Genomic DNA, 18,781 nt, shown 5'->3' with positions numbered 1-18,781 from the left:
CAGCAGACGTACAATTACAAACAATAGTAGGGTGAAGTTGTATATTGTGTCACATAAATCAATTCTGCATCAATGGAGTGGTCTCGTCTGATTCTTATATACACCTGTCACCCATTGGTGAGGTGGAAGTGGCTCTTCTCTTGAAGTGGACGTTTCTGTAACAGGACCATAATTAGTTTGTAATGATGTGACCAATGACATGTGTAATGTGTCATTACCACTCCATATCAAACACTTTGGGACTTAGGGTATTCATTTAATTATTAATTAATTGCTGTATGCACGTGTAGTATTAAAACTATTGGGGCGAATTCGAAATTGTGTCCTTACTTTGTTAAGAGTGTTGCTCTGTATACAGGTAGGGGTCTAGCAATAGATAAAATTTTCCATTATTAGCACAGAATAGTAACGTACATCAAACAGTGACTTAATTCTCACCCAGAGCTATGCTGATATATTCTAGACCTACTCTACTAAAACACATTGGCACCAGAAACAGTAATCAAATTTCTATCCCTTAAAAATGGATGTGACAGGCAGTACAACTACAGGGTAACTTTCAAATCACAGTTTTATGCATGAAAGTTTGGTAAGGCTGTGCAAAGTTTCTGGTCCTACCAATGCCCCAAAATTGACCTGGTGACTTTTCATTTTTTTTTTTTTGTTTGTTTTTTTTTGATCAGGAATGGAGCCAGACCTATTTACGTTTTACACATTTTTGTGGTAGCTATTTATTAAATTTATTTTAATGTGTTGTGGTTTCACAATTTCTAGGAATTGCTTTTATAACCCACAACTGTGGAGCAACCTTAAATTACCACAGATATAATTTACAACAGCCACAGTTTATAAATGTTGCATTTCCATATATAGGCACTATGAGATTAAGCTATATATAGACACTATGGAGTTAAGCTACATATAGGGCATACAACACAAGTGGGCATAACCTTGCTGCATATCACCTAAGCCACTAAAACTGACTTTTAACTTACAGTTACTGAATTGTACACATCCATGCATCTGGTATCGAAAAGCATCTTAGCCCAATTTCTGAAACATCTTCTGTCAAGCTGATTTTCTGGACCATAGCGATACTAGTCACCCTATATATAGCAACAAAGCACTCTAAAAGAACAATTACACTAAATGCAGGGTACAAGGTCCATTTTGTAAATTGTGATGTGACTATAAAAAAACCCCAATCTATTTAAATTTACAAGGAAACAAAACTGAGTAGTAGTCTTCTGTTGACAAGGTATGTATAAATTTAGTATAACACAGCTACTCAAGTATTGTACTATCACATATTTTATCTTGCCATGCAAGGTTTGCATATAATGTTGTCTTTTTGCATTGTAGAATATTACAAGGGTTACATTTATGTAAGTATCAGCCATTTTAGGGTAACTGTTTCTTAAGAATAAGTAAAGTAGTTACACATTACTCAATGCACTCATGTGCTCAAATCTGTATTGTGTGACTAATCTCACATCTTATCCAAAAATCATTTCATGTGACCATCATGTGCTACCTGCAGTGTTGGGAGTAATGTGTTACATAATATTATTACTTTTGTGGTAACTAAGTAATATAACGAAATACGCTATAAAAACAGGTAATATAACTCAAGTTACTTTACTTACAAATGTAATGCATTACCAAAGTAATGAAGTTACTGTAACGAGTCTAATATTATGTAATATTATTACTACAAGTAACGAAGTTACTAATCTCATTAGTAATCCACTGAATAATGCCTAGCCACAACAAAGTAATGAAGCCTACTAAATGAAGCTTACTCACCAGCTTCTTACTTATAACCAAGATTTGCACATTGTCCAACAACGCAATAATGTCACGTGATAAAGTGGTAGTTTCATACGTAACAGCTTAAGGCTAGCTGTGGACACAAAGTAATATAATATTATTACAGTTACTTTATTTTATGGGTAATATGTAACTGTAACTAAATAGTTCAGTTGAAAGTAATATGTAACTAGTTACTTGTAAAAAGTAACTCACCCAACACTGGTGATGACTAGATCCTTCCTGTACTAGCAAGAGTCAATTATGGACTAGTGCTTGTAGTTTTATTATTAAGTAGAGTGGCTAGTTAGTTACTCTATCATAGTCAACCTTATCTACAGAAATAATTTTCTAGAAGATAACTTAATTTACAGCACAAAGTGGTATGTGGGCAGGTGACAGGAAACAAGGAAATATCATAATGTCTGACTCTGTAGAAAAGTTCTATAAGTGTATAAAGCAAGTTGGGAATCTGTCATTGTTGAGGCTTTTAATATGAGTTTGTTGTGTTATAACTAAGTGGTTGAACAAAATCACCATTGTCAAGTTCCTTATTTCACTAGATGAATAAAAAATTGGAAATTTTAAAATAGGAATAGGGATCGCTGAAAAAAGCCACAAAACAAGAAGGGATCGCTGGGGTGGTAATGTAAACCACAAATCCCTATTTTGACTCTCTGTCATAAACCTTTACTTACATGCTCTGTCATTTTAAAGCGAGTCAAAATAGGAATTTGTGGTTTACATTACCACCCCAACGATCCCTTATTGTTTTGTGGCTTTTTTCAGCGATCCCTATTCCCATTTTAAAATTTCCAATTTTTTATTCATCTAGATTGTGTACTTTTTATTAATCCAGTAATGGATTATGAAGAAAACTGTTGTGAATAGTGTAATTTTGCATTCTGCATAGTAACACCATCATTCAGGTCAACGATGTCCATACTGTAAGACACCGGTATCAATGACACACCATATTATCCTGTAGTCTATCAGTGTTGTAGTTCACTAAACAGACATTTAATATCTGATAAATTGTAAATATTTTATTTAGCTCATTTTCAAGTTGTTTTTTTATTGTTTGTATTATTGTTTTTTATGATGACAAGTGAACTCTTTTATATTCAATCAATTTGTACTGTTTTTATCAATCAATTTCAAAATTACTATATGAAATGAAAACAGCAGACGTACAATTACAAACAATAGTAGGGTGAAGTTGTATATTGTGTCACATAAATCAATTCTGCATCAATGGAGTGGTCTCGTCTGATTCTTATATACACCTGTCACCCATTGGTGAGGTGGAAGTGGCTCTTCTCTTGAAGTGGACGTTTCTGTAACAGGACCATAATTAGTTTGTAATGATGTGACCAATGACATGTGTAATGTGTCATTACCACTCCATATCAAACACTTTGGGACTTAGGGTATTCATTTAATTATTAATTAATTGCTGTATGCACGTGTAGTATTAAAACTATTGGGGCGAATTCGAAATTGTGTCCTTACTTTGTTAAGAGTGTTGCTCTGTATACAGGTAGGGGTCTAGCAATAGATAAAATTTTCCATTATTAGCACAGAATAGTAACGTACATCAAACAGTGACTTAATTCTCACCCAGAGCTATGCTGATATATTCTAGACCTACTCTACTAAAACACATTGGCACCAGAAACAGTAATCAAATTTCTATCCCTTAAAAATGGATGTGACAGGCAGTACAACTACAGGGTAACTTTCAAATCACAGTTTTATGCATGAAAGTTTGGTAAGGCTGTGCAAAGTTTCTGGTCCTACCAATGCCCCAAAATTGACCTGGTGACTTTTCATTTTTTTTTTTTTGTTTGTTTTTTTTTGATCAGGAATGGAGCCAGACCTATTTACGTTTTACACATTTTTGTGGTAGCTATTTATTAAATTTATTTTAATGTGTTGTGGTTTCACAATTTCTAGGAATTGCTTTTATAACCCACAACTGTGGAGCAACCTTTAATTACCACAGATATAATTTACAACAGCCACAATTTATAAATGTTGCATTTCCATATATAGGCACTATGAGATTAAGCTATATATAGACACTATGGAGTTTCTACATATAGGGCATACAACACAAGTGGGCATAACCTCACTGCATATCAACTAAGCCACTAAAACTGACTTTACTAAATTGTACACATCCATGCATCTGGTATGGAAAAGCATCTTAACCCAATCTCTGAAACATCTTCTGTCAAGCTGATTTTCTGGACCATGGCAATACTAGTCACCCTATATATAGCAACAAAGTACTCTAAAAGAACAATTACACTAAATGCAGGGTACAAGGTCCATTTTGTAAATTGTACATGTGATGTGACTATAAAAAAACCCCAATCTATTTAAATTTACAAGGAAACAAAACTGAGTAGTAGTCTTCTGTTGACAAGGTATGTATAAATTTAGTATAACACAGCTACTCAAGTATTGTAACTATCACATATTTTATCTAGCAATGCAAGGCTTGCATATAATGTTATCTTTTTGCATTGTAGAATATTACAAGTGTTGCGTTTATGTAAGTATCAGCCATTTTAGGGTAACTGTTTCTTAAGAATAAGTAAAGTAGTTACACATTACTCAATGCACTCATGTGCTCAAATCTGTATTGTGTGACTAATCTCACATCTTATCCAAAAATCATTTCATGTGACCATCATGTGCTACCTGCAGTGTTGGGAGTAATGCATTACATAATATGATTACTTTTGTGGTAACTAAGTAATATAACGAAATACGCTATAAAAACAGGTAATATAACTCAAGTTACTTTACTTACAAATGTAATGCATTACCTAAGTAATGAAGTTACTGTAATGAGTCTAATATTACGTAATATTATTACTACAAGTAACGAAGTTACTAATCTCGTTAGTAATCCACTGAATAATGCCTAGCCACAACGAAGTAATGAAGCCTACTGAATGAAGCTTATTCACCAGCTTCTTACTTATAACCAAGATTTGCACATTGTCCAACAACGCAATCATGTCACGTGATAAAGTGGTAGTTTCAAACGTAACAGCTTAAGGCTGTGGACACAAATATAATATTATTATAGTTACTTTATTTTATGGGTAATATGTAACTGTAACTAAATAGTTCTGTTGCAAGTAATATGTAACTAGTTACTTGTAAAAAGTAACTCACCCAACACTGGTGATGACTAGGTCCTTCCTGTACTAGCAAGAGTCAATTATGGACTTCAGTTCTAGTGCTTGTAGTTTTATTATTAAGTTTTATACTAGAGTGGCTAGCTGGTTACTCTATCATAGCCCTTAACTACAGAAATAATTTTCTAGAAGATAACTTAATTTACAGCACAAAGTGGTGTGGGCAGGTGATAGGAAACAAGGAAATATAATGTCTGACTCTGTAGAAAAGTTCTATAAGTGTATAAAGCAAGTCGGGAATCTGTCATTGTTGAGGCTTTTAATACGAGTTTGTTGTGTTATAACTAAGTGGTTGAACAAAATCACCATTGTCAAGTTCCTTATTTCACTAGATGAATAAAAAATTGGAAATTTTAAAATGGGAACAGGGATCGCTGCAAAAAGCCACAAAACAAGAAGGGATCGCTGGGGTGGTAATGTAAACCACAAATCCCTATTTTGACTCTGTCATAAACCTTTACTTACATGTTCTGTCATTTTAAAGTGAGTCAAAATAGGGATTTGTGGTTTACATTACCACCCTAGCGATCCCTTCTTGTTTTGTGGCTTTTTTCAGCGATCCCTATTCCCATTTTAAAATTTCCAATTTTTTATTCATCTAGTTTGTGTACTTTTTATTAATCCAGTAATGGATTATGAAGAAAACTGTTGTGAATAGTGTAATTTTGCATTCTGCAAAGTAACACAGTCATTCAAGTCAACGATGTCCATACTGTAAGACACCAGTATCAATGACACACCAAATTATCCTGTAGTCTACCAGTGTTTTGGTTACCCAATCCAAACAGACATTTAATATCTGGATAAAATGTAATTTTATTTAGCTCATTTTCAATTTGTTTTTTATTGTTTGTATTATTGTTTTTTATGATGACAAGTGAACTCTTTTATATTCAATTAATTTGTACTGTTTTTATCAATCAATTTCAAAAATACTAAATGAAATGAAAACAGCAGACGTACAATTACAAACAATAGTAGGGTGAAGTTGTATTTATTGATCATTGTGTCACATAAATCAATTCTGCATCAATGGAGTGGTCTCATCTGTTTCTTGTATACACCCATCACCCATTGGCATGGAAGTGGCGCTTCTCTTGAAGTGGACACGTTCGGGACGTCTCTGTAACAAGGCCAAAATTTTGTAATGATGTGACTGACAACATGTGCAGAGTGTTGTTACACTAGAATATTCTTATCAGAATCAAAACTATTGGGACTAAGAGTGTCACTTTCTATTGTGCCCTTAATTTGCTATGAGACATTTTTGTATACAGGTAAGGGTGCACCAATAAATAAGAAATTTGTCATCAATAGCACAACCTTATTAAAGAGGTAGATAATAGCAAGAGTTCATAATATAAAGAGGGAGGGAGAGTGTCCAACACTGTATTACCTGGTCAAAACACACTGCGTTCAAAGATTGCATCATATCCTGAATATTTCAGTATACTTCAGTATAATTCCATACAAATTCGTCACCTGGCTTCACCTACTGAAGAACGTTGATAGGTGTTGATTTATCAAAGGGAAGCATTCTTAGTGCTTTGCTTTAATAGAATTAACACCCTTTCAGTAGCGATTTAATAAGTTTTGGTGCTGATAGTCATTGCGCAATCTTTGAACGCAGTGTGTTTTGACCAGGTAATACAGTGTTGGATACTCTCCCTCCCTCTCTATATTATGAACTCTTGATAATAGGCTTGTACACAAATGACACATTAAGAAATTATCTAGTTTAAGCATATAACCAATTGCACAGTAACCTTATTAGACAATAGCCTACTTAAATTTGGCTACTTTGTGAAGTCAGGAGTTCATTGAATCCTATGGACAAGGGAGCATGTAATTCCGTACACTACCAATACTATGGGCAAAATATAGAGTTTAAGAGGTTAACGCCCAATTGTATATAATATGAGCACTAAACACGACAGAGCACGTGAGCCCACACTTGTGGAGGGAAGTTATATGTAATTCCCATGACAACACAGTCATATAGCAACACAAGTGAACTTTGTTGGTTGTATCATTTCGGCGACTGCTGTCTAGTACTTTTGAACTACTAGTAGTGTCATCGCAGAAGCATCTCTTCACCCGGAAGGCGTGCAGGCTATAATTACCGGGACAGTGACATACCCAGAAGCCATGGGGTCGGGGTCACAACTCATGTGCACAACTCTCAACCAGTCAAACTCCAGAACAGCTGGAGCCAACTCAAACACTATTTCGGGAGCTAGTAGTGTAGAAACCAACTCAGGTGATAGTTTAGCAGGAGTCAACCTTCAACAGCCCTCCTTGAGTGGTAAGTTGTAGTTCTATTCTCATTAGACTCATTTTCTCACAGGGCCAACATCCAATTATCATGTTCAAGATTCCCCACGTCTCCCCTATGTCATACCATGTTGTGCATAGGGTGAAATTACCTCCTGCGGTCTTAGTAGTAGTTAGGGGGGAATAATTTTTTCTGGACTTTTTCTCCTTCTTCCCCATAGCTGCTAACTATCATTTATGTATTTTTAAAAACATCTTCACTAAGTTAGGTGGGGTGGTTCAGCATGTAGCTATTGACCCTCTTAGGTAACAAATTAGGGTTCTTCACTCTTCCTTTTAAGGGCATCTAGTTCCCCTCACAGGGCAGGATCTTGGTAATGCTTCTCTCTCGTATCATCCTCAAAGCCCTCCCCTGATTGAGCAGTGCTCTTGGGTGAAAGCTTGCAAGATGTTCCACTGTCACAATCCAGTCAGTACTCCCTGGTCTTAGCTCTCAGCGAGCACAAGTTCCTGGGCTCACAGATTCAGCCGAAATCCTTGGTTGCTCAACTGAGGCAGGTGGCATTCATAGCTCTCAGTGAGCCCATCTACCGGTGTCCTCTCACCAAACACAATTCACAGGCAGCATTTCTCTGCTCTCAGTTATTTTTTCTCCAGTGAGCACACACCCACCTACTAAATAGTTGCCACTTGATCACTTTGACCCTCCCCCGTGAAGGCACATGTCTTACAATCAATGTGCATAACTACACGGGCTACCATTGTACCTACTCAGTGGGCATACCCCAGTTACAGCAACTATGTTGCTGAGCAACTCTTGGAGGGGTGCAACTTAACTAATTATCAGTGAGCTACATCCCAGCAGCACCTGTATCCCCCCCCCCCCACACACACACACACACACATCTTCTCCATACCTGTAGTCCAACAACACACCTCCTTACTGAATGCAAGAGTAGAAACCATAAGTACACTGTTACACACTTGACAATGTTGGTGTATGAGTTAATAACAGACAGTTGGTTATAATCAAGTCACAGGCCATGTACACTAGGGGTCCACTGATACCCTCTCTGACCTTACTCAGGTGTACGCCTCCATAATAATTATGCTTTTCAACAGGTCTAATACATGCACGTATGTCGCTTACACTGGGCAACAGGTCAGACAGAACACAAAGGACCCCTCCCCACATACTTGTAACTACATTGCAATCATGAATGGTGGCACAACCATATCATAATTGTGTTTGGAGATGGAGGAGGAACAAATCAGTAGAGCAGAATTGAGGTTCTTAAAAGCCGGAAAAGGACACCAAAAACTGACAGCAAGTTTAGGAGCCATTTTTACCTTATTGAAGAACCAACGGGAAGATATTAAAGTACTCCGGAGTGAGCATGACACAAAATTACATGCCGCTACACATTCACAGGCAACCAACTGGTAACCCTCCCTCCACCTGCAGACTTACTGGAGGCCAACATAAGGCAATCTGAAGAGGTAGGAAACCAACCTATTTCTGGGTCTTGTGTGGAATTCTGGCAAGAGACCCCCAGCACCACAGCTCACCTCTAGTGTCAATAGCAGAGGGTCTTACAGCCCTCCCCACCAACATTATCAAGCAGATACAACAGAGAGACTACAATGACCTTGCTGACCTCCCCTCTTGCAAGGGTAATTCCTGTACTATTCCCAAGTGCATGGAGGGCCAAGTTGTATTGCTAGATATACGTGAAGTTGTGCATTGCAAACTCCTACCCCAAGACTTTTAGACTTGGGCACAATGTTTTGGGCTGTACTCAGCAGTGGTGGCACAAACCCAACCACACAGAATACTTGATCTCATGGCACGTCAATGCAATATCGCACGGTATTCATTAAAGTATCTTTGGCCCTCTTGGGTCATCTGCGACATCAACTACCGCCAAGCCAAAACCCTTAACCCAGGGCTAAGGCAGATGGAGGCCTGTATGCTGAGTGTTTTACGTCAATGAGGAAAGATCAAGGAGAGCTTTGGTGTAAATTCTGCCATTCTATTGAGCACCAGTCAACATCATGTGCAATGACACCACCAGCATCCGAGGTGCCAAAGAGGGCAGACACGCCCAACACAAAGGGGAAATCTCCAGTGATCTATATTAGTTATAATACTAAGAGCTGCACTTTCAAAAAGTGCCAGAGACTACACATACACTCTAACTGCAAAGGCGAACATACGGCGAAGTCATGTACGTCACCAGTTCCTACAGGTCTGGACAGCCTATCGTAACATCCTTGTAGCCCCAGAGGACAGGCACCTTTTAGAAATGTCTTGGATGGTCGTTTGAGTTTTACCTTTTGGGATAAGGTCAGCTCCATTACTATTATCGGCCATTGCTGATGCAATTCTATATATCATGCTCAACAATGGAGTGTCTTGGACAATATACTATCTAGATGATTTTTTTACCATTATTCCCCAGGGTATTACAGAACATGCAAAATAAAACCATGCAAACAATCTGTAGAGGGGCAGGCCTGTGGCTGGAACCCGAGAAGACTGGGTCCCGTTACTGCATTGACATTCCTGAGGATTGAAATTGACTCAGTGTCACTTCAACTCTGTTTTCCGCATGTAAGTTAGTGGATCTCAAAGAATCCCTCACCCAATGGCGAGAGAAGACTTCTGCAATAAAGCGTGAACTCTTATCACTTATAGGGTCGCTTTCCCATGCAACCAAGGTTGTTCACACAAACAGGGTATTTTTAAGCCGTCTGATCGACCTCTCCACTTAATACACCTTAATGTTGAAGCCCACTCTGACATTGAGTGATGGTATCAGTCCGTGGAGGACTGGAATGGAGTGTTTATATTGGGGGTTATTGTACAGGCACCAGCGTATGCTACTCTGATCACAAATGCCTCTGGAAATCGGAGGTGTGCTAAATGCCTCTGGAAATCGGAGGTGTGCTGCCTATGTGGATACATCCTGGTTTCAACTTCGTTGGGCTGGACACCCAAATAATCTGTCTCACTTCAATTTTTCTACAGGCAGCACCAGAGCCATCAACCATTCCCATGGCACTAATCCAACTCTTCATGGTTGTCCGGCCAGATTGAACCTTGCTGCACTGGATGGAGCTGTGGAGCACTATTTGGTGAAAGGAATAGCCCCGTCTATTTGAAGAGTGCATGAGACTGTTGTAAGAAAATATATAGAATCATGCAGATCTTTTAATCAACCTTGTACTCTGGCTATGGAAATTGTACTCTGCAGAGATGTGGTACACTTAGTCATGAACAACATAGCTCACAGAAGTATTAAAGTCTACTTATCAGGAGTGCGACAACTTCACGTTTCCCGGAGGGTTTCTCCTCCCCAGACAAGGGAGATGCCATGTCTACAGCAAGTATTGAGGGGTATATGCATCACGCAAGCAGCTGCCCCCTCAAAGTTTACTGCATAGAAGAGGCTACCTCTTGGACCCAATATCCTTTGTCAGATTAGACAGGCATGGGAGAGAACCACCCTTGATGATGATAAGTGAATGCTTTGGGCAGCCTTTACGATGGCTTTCTTTGGCTTCATGTGGTTGGGAGAACATTGTTCCAAGAGGGTCGACGGCTACGATATGGCAGTGACACTCTCCCCTTAGGACATCACAGTCAATAACATCCACAACCCACAATTGCTAAAAATTCACCTGAAGATGTTGAAAACAGACCCATTCCGAGAGGGATCAGAGATTTACTTAGTGACGACACAGGATAACCTTTGCCCAGTGTCTGCCATTCTGGCTTGGATTACTATCAGGGGGACTCCCCCAGGGCCACTTTTTCGCTTTAATCAGGCACACCACTCACTCGCCCAGTCAAACTTAAAGAAGCACTACTCACTGCAGCATAAGCCTGAAAGGCTACTCAGGTCACAGCTTTAAAGCAGGGGCGGTGGCTACTGCAGCCAATAATAACAGGATCGAGGACTCCCAGGTCAAATTATTGGGAAGGCGGAAAGTGATGCGTATCACAGATACATCAAACCCAGCCTGTGCTACTATTCCTTTGTAGTGCCATTGAACTTCGTTTCCATAGCTTCGCTTTGTCGCAGCAGAAACGTGATGTACTTGAGCATGCGTCTCCGCATAATATCCGAAATTTTAAAAGCTACTTATTATATAGTACACGGCAGCCATGTATGAATTTTGCTGTTTATGGAGTTACAAGCTCCCTTGTCCATAGGATTTTATGTGCTCCTGGTGAAGTAAATACTCTAATATAACAGTCATGTTAAACAGTGATCAGACCGTTCTATTAGAACATATTAATTTTATTGTGACATTACACTTCTTACTATGGTCAAAATTACACCCCATAATTTGATGACTACCTACACCTTATCAAGCAGGTAGCTGTATGCAGATGTACCAAAACAAAGTTGACTATCATAATTTGTTGGCCTTCTTTGTGCGTACAGGAAAAATACCTTGATGGACATACCGTAAATCAGGAAAAATTTGCTGTCAAAAAAATTTTCGGCACTGGCTGTATCGACGAAAACAAAAACAACAAATCATTTTAACTATATACGAATAATTAGCACATAAAAATATTAACGTTTGGTATTCCGTCAAAATTTTTTTTGCCGATTATGCCTGTGACAAAAAAATGTTGCATGAAATTTGAAAATTTTCTATGCCTAAATTTTCCTGATTTACGGTAATGAACAGATCAAGTGTCTTTGTAACTTGTTTCAGTCACAATCGATTAATTGTTAGCCTGTAATTTATAGCATTGTTGTTTATATGTCTAGCACTGTAACTCAAAAAATAAAAGGCTAAAACTTTGGCTGTCCACTCTTTCGTTACTATAGACAACAGAGAAGCAATAAAATGGAATTTGAAGAATGTGCAAAGACAATTGACTATAAGTTTGTTACTATATCTAGTTGTGCTAATCACTGTAAAATAATATTACAACATGTATGGTACCTATCCTAATTAGACCACACCATAAACAACTCACACTTTTGGTCGGAGCAATGAGACTATGTGCTCTCTTACGGTACTCATGGCGACGTACCACTGGAATACGTTTGACGACATCAATAAACATATCAGTTTCATCAACTATCTCTTCATTTAATATGGCTTCTATTATGTCCTCTAATGTCAGTATACCTATAAGCTGTATGGAACAATATTGTATTAATGGTATGGAACAATTAGAACAAAACTATACTTATAGTGGCACCAATAGAACCAAAAAAATATGGCCTCTACTTGACATGGTCACTATAATGAGGTGGTCTTATTAATGAGGAAAAATCAGATTTCCCAAAGCAATCTTGATTATGTGGTTTAAAAATCTTTACAAAGTAACAAAAGTTATACAAAGTACCAAAATTACTTCTTTCACAACTTACCTTTCCTCTATTTGGATATGTATCATGTACAAAGAACAGGTGAGCTATAAATAGATTACACGACATCATATTACATCACAGTACATCACACTCACTCTTTACAATAAAGAACTGGTTCAGAGCGGTGTACAATGGTGTGACCTTCAGACAATAACGTGGTGCCAGTAATGATGATATAACAGATCTGATTGGCTTTCTGTCACACATGTCCATTCTAATCAAAGTCTTCACCAGCAACAACCCGACAACGTTGTCCCTCGTCTCCTCATAGATTGGTATACGAGAATAACCCTGATCGTATATCTGTAGGGTTAGAAGAGAAACATGAACCATTAAACAAAAAGCGACTATGTGTGGAATCTCCTGTCTATTCTAGTCATCTTTGGGATCAATTTCTAACCTTATATTTTAGACAAGGTTCACTGTAAAAGGTATTCTTATAAACAGACGTATTCTTATAAACATCATAATTGTTTTACTAATTCAAACACTCACTAAAGTGACTGCTCAACTAAAGTATTATCCACCACAATCTGTGTGTTCTATTAGAGTAGTATATGTTTTATGAGCATATTTGCTGGACAGGACAAAAGTTTCTTTTAGATGTATACATGAATCACATTATAAGATTAATATTGAAGAAGCTACGAATCATAAAGGTTGTCTTTTTAGTTTAGTCTCACTACTACAGGTACAAGAGGTCAAATTGCTACAAGGGTGCACCCTGTACTGTGTTGAAAGGCTTACACAACCTAATATATGAGATGTTAATATACAACTTTTACACAGGTACAATACACAAGAACTTGAGTAGCACTGTCAAGCTTTGTTTGTCCTTAACCCTCAAACCCACATAGGCCAGAAAACTGGCCAAATACATGTACCTTGCACAAAGTGCTGTACCTTTCAAAGCATCCATCCTATGGCTACACGATTTACATCATTCTACTTGTGATGTAACAAGGATTAAAATGATGGTTTTTCCCTAACGCTAAACAGTGAGGCCAAAACTAGCCAACCCTTTACCATAACTCGATGGGTGGTTGCTCCTATCAACTTGCAACAAGTTCTGTTCGTTTCGCCATAAAATTTTCAATCAGGCCATATATGACTTACATGTACATGAGTAAACCTACAATCGAAACTAAAGATGTGGCAAGAATCTTGAAACCGGAGACGCGACTCGCTGTTGATCATTGCTTCATAACAAATAAGCCACTGTAGTTACTTCATTTAACCTTCTCCAAGTAGGCCAGTGAACAGACTTTTGAACAATGTGTTGTTTTAGGCTATATATAAGAGTTAAGTTACCTCCCCCCAAAGTTCTTTGCTAGTTTAAGGGTTTAAGTTGAACAACACCTAAAATAGCACTCCTGTGTGAACCATTTTCAATATTCAAGGATACAGCAGGTCTTAAATAAAGGCCATGGGTGCTACATAAGGGGCTAAGGCCTGTATAGCGAGAGTCTGAAACTAAAATCAAAATTTTGTGAATGTAGAAAAAATCACATCAGGTAGCGACTTGATCCCCAGACGACTAAGTGTCCAAGGAGCCACACAGCCCAGAACCAGAATTTCCTCTACACTCAACTCTCAATCTACAGCTCACCTCATTCAACACATCAAGGTCTAGTTCAGTGTCGAGCTCTAACATAAACACTGCGTCCACTGGTGTCATCACATCTAATACCTTCTTCTCTCTCAGCTCTAGAGCACCCTATATTGAGAGGGAACTGTAGTCGATGTCATGTCTTGAATAATGTGATATTACTCTGTATCAGGGAACTGTAGCAGAACTGAGGATGGCATTGGATGGACACCACTACACACACTATACAACTAGATTGTTGGGTGCCTCCGAAGCCTGTGGCATACAATAATCATGACACACACAAGTACACATCATTTAGTATTGTGAGCTAGCTGTTTTAAAAATACCCACACACTCTTAAAACAGCTGACTTATGAGACTACACATCAATAGGATACCTCAAATTGAGCAACAGCTTCAATCTATATATAAGTCACATGTGGCTAACAAACTAACCTTAACAACTCTGATCTCATCAATAGTTAGAGGGTCTTCATTGTCTTCATTAAGTCTGCCATGTAGTTTTACCAGTTCACTAAGTTCTAATTATCAACAAGAACACATTTCAAATAACAACAATATTATATGTACACACACATACACTGGGGCACCACTTTTAACATGGGCACTTTGTTGACCAAGAATTTTAGCCACACTTATTGCAATAGACCTTATTCACTCAATTAACTCAGCAGTGCTTATTGTGAAGAAGAAAAAGCTGCCAGCATTTAAACCACTAACAGCCAAAGAAAGTGCTATACCTCGATGGAGACAGGTAAAGTTGAATATCCTGGATGTGACACGGTTACATGTGTGTAAATGTGACAGGTGGACATGTGTGTAAATATGCAGCAAAATAGAACAAATCACAAAGAAACCAGCTGTGGAATGGATCACACTGTAAGTAAACCATATAGAATAGTTCAATGGAGTGTAAAACACCTTTATAGTTAGCTGGGTTTTGTTGTTCGGTTTTTACCAATGTCTAGATTAGCTGTTTGATAACTTCATTGCAGTTACTGTTATGTAAACGAACACAAACCCTCCTTAGATCATAATGAGTACTTTGATATATTACTAAGTAGTTTTGTGTATTGGATGGTTAGTATGACACAATCTGGCCAGTGGTCCCTGAGAATTTGGCCGTCAATGGGATAATTATAAATTAAGGATATCATTGTCTGCCAATATTTGACACTTTGAGTATCAAACTACAGGTCAAAACAATACAGCACCAGATGTACTTGTGCTTTTAGACAATCAAAATGGCACCCAAAAATCATCACAGTGAACAGAGACACTAGTATGACGTCCAAGGGTGCCTAAGGTCCATAGAGGAAGTGCAGAAAGGCCACAATTCACCTTTCCACTATTAGAACACTGTGTCCATAAATTTAATTCAGTTGTTATCACAATAAGATATCCCATTTTATTATATTCATTGCCAAAGGGTTGCTTTGCAACAGTGAACATTTATTATATACCAGAAACAAAGTCTACTGGAAATAATGCTGAGTCCTGCAGCCAATTTTAGGATTAGCAATATTTCAGATGTCTACCAGTTACTATGGTAACACAGCTCACCTGGTCTCCTGTAATACATTCCAGTCCCATGGTCCCCAATAGCACAATCTAGGAAGAGTGCAATTGGCTTGGAGATGGGGAACGATACAATCATTAGTAGTATGACTAACCTAGTGGTTACCATTGGTAACAAGCAGTGGTGGGCAATAATAAGGAACTCACGGTGACAAGTAATATCCAATAGATAAGCTGTACCTTGAGCAGAGTGCCTGAGGTATCACCCTAGGAAAATACAAGAAAATACTTAATACTACACTATATACACACATTACATATGTGACCATGTCAGCGAAAACCTGTCTAGTTAGCACAACTTCTGAATTTCCTTTTATTTTCTCAGCATTATCAGCATTATTCAAGGAATGGTTCACCAAAGTTTCAGTTGATTATGGTGAGTAGTTTTGGAATTACAGAGCTAGACAGTAGGAAGAGCAAGGAAATCGATTTGTACAGTGACTAGGCGAAATTACGTGTTTCAAAGAAAATTTTACGCAAGTTTTAATCAAGCCATTACTCAGAGAAGGAAGACTCAAATCAATTAAACCTATACACCATCTTATTCGCCTACTCATGGGGAGTTTGAAAATCTTTGTTTCATTTCTGTAGCCCCAATGCTTTGCATGTCATGTACGTTTGTTTACAATGCAGTAGACATAAACAAAATTGCTGCCGTTTCTTCAATAAAACTGCCTATGCGCAAGTAACTGCTGGGCGAAAACTAAACTTTGGTCGATCTAGCTGCCAGTCCATGGTGAACATTGTAAGCCAAATCCCAACTCTGTAGACTAATCCAAACAGAAGTTATGGCTGTGAATGTAAGCGCCTGTAGTTTATTTTGAGTAGGTAACTGCTCATTGAACACGTGGCTGGGTATGTGACCAGTACCTTGGGTGCTACCCAGTGGTACTACACTCTGATTATAAAAGACTTTCCTAAATTTGTCAAAAGTCAGTGAAAAGCAATTATGGTGGTTAAGAACTACAACGATGTCACTAACAATACAGCAACGCTATGTCAAAGGTGTGTGACTCACGGTCCAATACACTATATAGCTCTTTATTAATTATGGCCACTTGTTGTTCAAGTACAACCAAATTTGTATGCAATTTTATGTTATGACATAAAATAGGAAATATCATATTGTACGATGGAATTCCCCCCATTATTATTAACTCTTGATATCACCTGTCAAGAATATTGCAGAATCCCTACACACTGCAACACACACACACACACACACACACACACACACACACACACACACTACATACTTACTCTCCAAATACCAACACTAGAGTGATAGACACAATAATTGACACATATTCATTGGCTATTTGGTTTAGGAATATTGGCATGGCTTCAACAGCACAAGCATTAGCAAGCAACAATGTCACCAGCAGCCAGTGGTGATGTCTGACAATTTTCACAATCCACTTAGCATAACGTTGCTCAGAAGGATGCCCTCCTTTCGCTAACACCTCCAATGATGTGATGTCAAGAGATAACAGTCCGATGGTGAGACCAGACATCATTCCTATGGCAACAGGGAAATATGACAAGGCTGTAAGGGTCTTTAAACTCCCCCCCCCCCCCCCAAAAAAAAATTTGTTTTGTGATCAAATACCTTAAAACATGCTACAGCACTTATGCTGTAAAGTCTTAATAAACAAACATGTGTAAAAAGAATGACCTGTTCTTAATAAACACGAAAATCTAGTATCCGCTGCGATCATGAACTTATGCTAGCATTTTCCCATCGACTAATTAATCCATCCACCATATTAGACTACATAACAGTATCACGTGATGTAATAGATCAATGGATGCTGAATTTAATGTTAAATCTGATACTGTTTCTCAATCAGACTATCAGAAACAGACTTTTCCGAAAGGTGTGCATCCTTCTCGTTAAAGTTTTGCAAACTTCACAGAGATTATTACTTGGCCTGTAAGTATTGTACAAACTACTGGTAGTTGTGTGTTAACAGCTTTCCTCTCTAGGCATTAAGAACTCACGGAACCAACAAAAACACACACTGGTGTCAGTGGGCTAAATGTACCAGTGCATTCAAGGGCTTCAAAGGGTTAAAGTTGTCTTATCTGTTTAGAAACTTCATGGTAATACACTAAACACAACATGACTATGGCAGGGAACATGATATCCATGCCATCACATAATTTGTTACCAAGGTCACTATTTACATCTGTATCTTAGCTTGAGCTGGAATTTTAATCCAGCCACTGAAACTATATAAGTAGGCAAGCTCTGTATTTCACTATTGCAGTAAGTATCATTTCTATATTATAGTTTGATCATCCTGTTGTATACACAGTTGTTCATATGCAGTACAATAAACCACAATCACAAGTGTTTTCATACTAGTACTATCACATCTTGTTCTCAGGAAATACCAAAAGGCAATATTTAAGAGGTTCACAATAAAAAGGTGTGATTGGGACAATACGTCACAACCACTAAAGGGATAGTTATTTTGTCTTTGAGATAAGCAATTTTCACAGTGGGCGTTAATTCTGTTTCGTGTACACAAGTTGTTTACTCACCTGCGAAACATGTGGCAATAACATAGGCGCCCATGTAGATATAGAACAGTCCTTCACCGGGCTCGTAGTATTGGCTACTCTCAAAAGTCTCTCCATTGCACACTACATCGTTTTTGTCGTTCTCATATTTACACAACACGTATGACGTGTTGGTTAGGTTACAGGTACAATCAATAAAAGAATCATCCATCCTTTATTCGAGTAATCCCTCTAATGGTGAAGTCACAAGTTGAGGGTATCTTAACTATACCAATTCATTAGCATACGGTTGAGCACCCTGTTATTAGAGTGCGCCTATAACATAGCACATTGTACAAGGTGTGTCTATTATCTATGGTTCACGT

General features: G+C 38.0%; 1 protein-coding gene across 2 annotated transcripts; it reads right to left on the bottom strand.

Moving 5' to 3' along the window:
• Nucleotides 1-2,939: 2,939 nt before the first annotated feature.
• Nucleotides 2,940-18,729, bottom strand: LOC136258861 (uncharacterized). Of its 2 annotated transcripts, XR_010703056.1 has the most exons (11): nt 18,438-18,729; nt 17,151-17,409; nt 16,038-16,097; nt 15,876-15,985; nt 14,748-14,833; nt 14,310-14,417; nt 12,796-13,003; nt 12,701-12,744; nt 12,301-12,462; nt 5,964-6,147; nt 2,940-2,980 (listed from the first exon to the last, which is right to left on the bottom strand). XR_010703056.1 is itself a non-coding variant. In XM_066052212.1 (10 exons), the coding sequence occupies exons 1-10, from the start codon at nt 18,625-18,627 to the stop codon at nt 6,043-6,045; spliced, it is 1,332 nt and encodes a 443-aa protein (XP_065908284.1). In that variant the 5' UTR covers nt 18,628-18,729; the 3' UTR covers nt 5,908-6,042. The 2 variants fall into 2 exon arrangements, 1 of the variants encoding a protein (XP_065908284.1); XM_066052212.1 differs by lacking the exon at nt 2,940-2,980 and having other exon boundaries at nt 5,908-6,147.
• Nucleotides 18,730-18,781: the final 52 nt, after the last annotated feature.

This window comes from Dysidea avara, chromosome 6, assembly GCF_963678975.1.
Source record: "Dysidea avara chromosome 6, odDysAvar1.4, whole genome shotgun sequence".
Taxonomy (NCBI): domain Eukaryota; kingdom Metazoa; phylum Porifera; class Demospongiae; order Dictyoceratida; family Dysideidae; genus Dysidea; species Dysidea avara.
Note: the sequence above shows the minus strand (reverse complement) of the source record. Positions and strands in the feature narration are given on the sequence as shown.